The sequence below is a fragment of the Apaloderma vittatum genome, unplaced genomic scaffold, assembly GCF_000703405.1.
Source record: "Apaloderma vittatum isolate BGI_N311 unplaced genomic scaffold, ASM70340v1 scaffold41707, whole genome shotgun sequence".
NCBI classification, from domain to species: Eukaryota; Metazoa; Chordata; class Aves; order Trogoniformes; family Trogonidae; genus Apaloderma; species Apaloderma vittatum.
In genome coordinates, this window is record NW_009726382.1 from 4,195 (window position 1) to 8,619 (window position 4,425).

At 39.9% G+C, this 4,425-nt stretch overlaps 1 protein-coding gene across 1 annotated transcript in view; it reads right to left on the reverse strand.

Annotated features, from left to right (window-relative positions):
* The window catches only part of LOC104276804 (splicing regulator RBM11-like), a gene marked incomplete at its 5' end in the record, with an annotated part of 4,214 nt that extends 1,042 nt beyond the window's left edge, over positions 1-3,172 (reverse strand). The window contains 4 exons of the mRNA XM_009873246.1: positions 446-538; positions 1,217-1,310; positions 2,068-2,146; positions 3,010-3,172. Coding sequence (XP_009871548.1) covers positions 446-538; positions 1,217-1,310; positions 2,068-2,146; positions 3,010-3,172 — 429 coding nt within the window. The remainder of the gene's footprint in view (positions 1-445; positions 539-1,216; positions 1,311-2,067; positions 2,147-3,009) is intronic.
* Between the last annotated feature and the right edge of the window lie 1,253 nt (positions 3,173-4,425).

Here is a 4,425-nt window from a genome sequence, read left to right on the forward strand (position 1 = left end):
ACCACCATCGGAGACACACTGCAATACCATTCCTTCTAGCAAGCAGAAAATGGGATGCGATTGGTTGTGTGTGCTGGTCTGTGGAGTCTGGTGACTCAGTGTTTAAGCACTGCATCGTTAGGGAGGAGTGAGCTCATCGGCAAAACAGTGGGGAAGGTGGCATGCTCCTGAGCCTCCCAACCACAGCAGAAGGGATGGGACAGCTAGTGTGCAAGCTCCACCTCTTCTGAGGGCACAGTCTGGGAAGAGAGAAGGCAGGCCACCGCCACACATGCAGAACAGGAAACAGGCCCGCTCCATTTTCCCGCCCAGGCTGCACATAGCAAGAGTCATCTATGCAGAAGTCACTGCTTCCACAGTTGCAAAGGGCTGGTCATTGCCAGCCAGACTGGCAGTGGTTCCCAGGTGGTACCTCACATGAAATGCTGGGTTTCTTCAGTCTTACTGATCCGTAACCATCAGATTCAGAAGCTCCATGAGGAGTGTCGTGGGTAGCGTTTGGCCCACAGGTACCACCCAGAGACACCAGTTTCCTTGCCTTGTGGAGCATCTCAGACAAAAGAGATTAGGACAAGAATGGCCCTGGGTGCCAGGGTCTCTCGGAGAGAAAGCAGAATACGGGTTCTCACTGTCTACTGCTGTGAAAGTAAATCGTAACTCTGAGAACATCAGAGACATGTAAAAGTTCAGGCCAGAGACGTGTAAAAGTTCAGGCCACAACCCCTCAAACTGTTGTTGCTCTAACTTGGACACCTGTGATTTGTCAGGCAGGTTTTACATTAGGCTTTAAGGCATTTCAGGCTTCTGCTGGGCGTTTCTGAATTGAGTAGAAGAGGTAAGAGGTTCCCTGACTGAAGCAACTGTATATGAAGAAGCTATTGCTTGCGTGGTCATAGTGTATGTTAACTTGTCTCACCAAGGGGATTTGATTTGCAACATAGTAGAGGAGAGAGCTCCATCTGTAGACTTTGACATTTTTAGCCTCCTTAAGCTACACACCTTTAAGACATTCCTGCAGTGAGAGAATAATAGTTCGGTTTGGTAGATCCCCTGTTATTATAGTACCCTTAAGTGCTAAAATAAATGAACCTAATACCGTCAAAGTTAGCAGCCCAAACCACATTTTGAGACATTAAATAAGCATCGTTTGCAGAAATACAGAATAAATTCAACTTCATAAAAGTGTTCCCAAATTTTTAACTTAATACAAACTCACCATCTTTCGAAAGTCTGAGTATTCATGAGGTAGACTATTGTTCATTGGAAAAGGAGTAACAGGAAATGGAGGAGATCCATAAGGCTCTTGATACCTAGAAAAACAGGCAAATGCAAAAGACAGTCCAGCACACACTGCTCACCACAGTGCCGAGACTTAACTCTTGGGCTGTAATGAGAATATCCAGGAGAACTGAGATATTACTAGCTGGACTTCCATGAAGAAAAAAAAAAAACAACCAAGGAAAATACACCCAAAGGCTCAATTAATGAGTAATCCTCACATGTACTTAAGTGCAGATGCAAAAGACTTCTAAGTATCACCATGGGAGTCTGGCTTCCACAGAGAGTTCTGTCACATTTGTAAATAAAAATGTTGAAATGCAGAAAACTGGGGTGTTCAGACCTCCATTATAGCAGGTTTATACCTGTGTATTCACATGTGCACGACGCTTGTACATATACACATAAAAAAATAGAGATATAAAATCAGTGGGGTTTTAAAAAAAAAATAAATCTCCGTTGTCATCTATTTTCCCCTCTAATAACTGCAAACGTTGTTAGTACACACACTGTATTTCAATATTTTCTCACAGTTTTACATCTTGCAGTAAAAAATTGAGTGGAAAATTCAAGCTAACTGAACCTCTGGCAAGTTAAATAACCAAACGTTAAAATTAACTGAAAATTAACTAGAGCCTGTTGCAAGTCATTGGTAAGGATGCAATTAAAGCATGCAATAGCTGTTTTAAGGAAAAGCCTAAAGATTGCTCCACCACATCAACTATTTTTCTGAATAAGATTTTTTAAAATTTAGAATAAAACAGTCCATTCACAGGTGATCTTTGTTACCTATATGAAGGTGAATATAAGTCACTATAGTTCTCAAAACCATGTGTTGAGCTGTTTAGTTCTGATGAGTGAGAGCTCCCTGTAAGCAAGACAAGAGCACAATGACTATTCAGTAACGACTATTCAATTAATAAGTTAAAAACACAGGAAGTGTTCTGCGTCATCTGTAATATGCTAGTATATCTTAGGTTATATATAAAGCTAAGGTGCCGTTTATCGCAGATAATCTGTAGCTTCGTTTTACTGCTTGAAAAACATTTATTTCACATTTATTCACTTACAGTAATTCCCATTCGCTGACAAAGAGGGGAAATACTTCTGCTTTAAGAACCTCAGCCATTCTACTTAAACGCAGTAAGTGCTCTATTTGGCCTTTTAAGGAGCACACAGCACACAGTGGGAACATGGGTCCTTAATGTTTGGACTGCAAACGCTGCCTGATCATTAGCTCTCTAGAAGGCTTATTTTCATAAGGATAAAATGAAGAATGTGACTCTGATTTGACTACATTCTTCAAACTACAATCCCCTTAAGACAACAGCTCTGATAACTCTGTGGCTTTAGCATAAAAATTATCAAATAGCTTGACAGCTACTGCACTTAATCAACTTTTCCTGCCAGACTGCAAGTTAAAGCCACACCCTGATTCCTAAATGCAATCTGGCGTGAAAACTCCTGTTGCCATGTTTCCCTTACAGTGTGGTCTGAGCTGGCTTGCAAGTTATGCTGTTCTGAACCAGCCTATTTTATTCCCTTAGTAGACAAAAAATACAAAGATTGAAACCTTCCCTATGCAAAAAGTCACATTTTTGTTTCCTTAAAAATATTACTGAAAATTGTTTAAAGTCTAAATCGTCATTTTGTAAAGCACTGTAGGAGTAAAAAATAGCCATTTAAAAATAAAAAAGTAACAGACTTAATCATTGATACTGCTAAACATACCAAACCGGTAGCACACTTTAATTGGTCTTCCATACAAACGGATTCCATTCAGCAAAGCTACTGCGTAAGGCACTGACTCTTTGTGCTTAAAGCAGACAAATCCAAAAGACTTAGGTTTTCCTTCTTTGTCCTTACAAATTGTCACTTTGGTTAATGGTCCAGCCTGAAAGAAATTTGTATTATTTCCTCAGAGAAATTAACAGAGATTTGACACTTCATTCTGTTTTGAACATTTCATAATGATATGCATTTTGCCAGGCTTGATGGGGCTCTGAGCAACCTGATCTAGTTAAAGATGTCCCTGGTCTCTGCAGGTGAATCGGATCAGATGACCTTTAAAGGTCCCTTCCAGCCCAACACATCTATGATTCTATGATGAATTTTCTCTACATGAGACAGAATCAGTCACCAAACTAACAGGCTCTCATCAAAACAAACTATGAGTCTGTACAGCTGATTTAGCAGACTGAAAAGAGGTGTGTCAACCGCAGTCTCCTGCCACAGCTCAGGGGCATTAAGGATGCAACAGCTTTGCTTTAGGAGAAGATAATATCCAGATGAGTGACTAAGTGAACACGTTACCAAAAAACCACAAAAGCACAGTAAAAAAAAAAAATAGATTGCTGAATCTCTAAATTAGCATAGTAGATGGAGAAGTCATTGTTCTCAAAAAATAGTACTCGTTGGTACAACTGGCTTCCACTGCTACTACTGATACAATACGTACTAATCAGTAAAAGTCATTCAGAAGTCATCTATAGCTTCAGGCAAACACAAGTTAACTCGTAACAGCTTTACAGCAATTAAACTGCATAAACAGTTAAACATTCAAAATAAACACACAGCATATGCTCAGATGAAGAAAATAAGCCATAGAAAGTAATTTACTTTATTATTCTGCATTTTCAACAATTACTGTCAAACAACAAATCTGCAATTTGTCTGCTTTGAGCACTTGGTGATGCTGTAGAGCCCTCTCCCTTATTATACCTTCCATGTTGGCAGACTGAAGATATTAAGGATTGCAATCTCTGATAACATCTGATTGCTGCATGCTTTTGCCAGCTGTCTGTAAACTAAGCCTCAATTAAAAAAAATGCTTTTGCTGAAAAATTACTCCCACCCCCCGCCCCTGGTGAAAGCAGGGAAGTCATACAGCCGAAGGATCAAAAATGATGTACCGTTTTTTATTACTGGCGCAGAGGGTGATCAGGTTCTACAGCAACAAATACTACCCAAGATTGTCCTGTGCAGGGCATCTTCAAAACGCTGATCTCTTCTTTCCAAATATCTTGAAGTTTGCTGGGGCTTTTTGCTTGGGTTTTGTGTGGGATTTTTTTGTTTTGGCATTGCGTGGTTGGTTTGTTTTTAAAGAGCGGATTTCAGTAATATTCTGAACATGTGTATTTTTCTTGA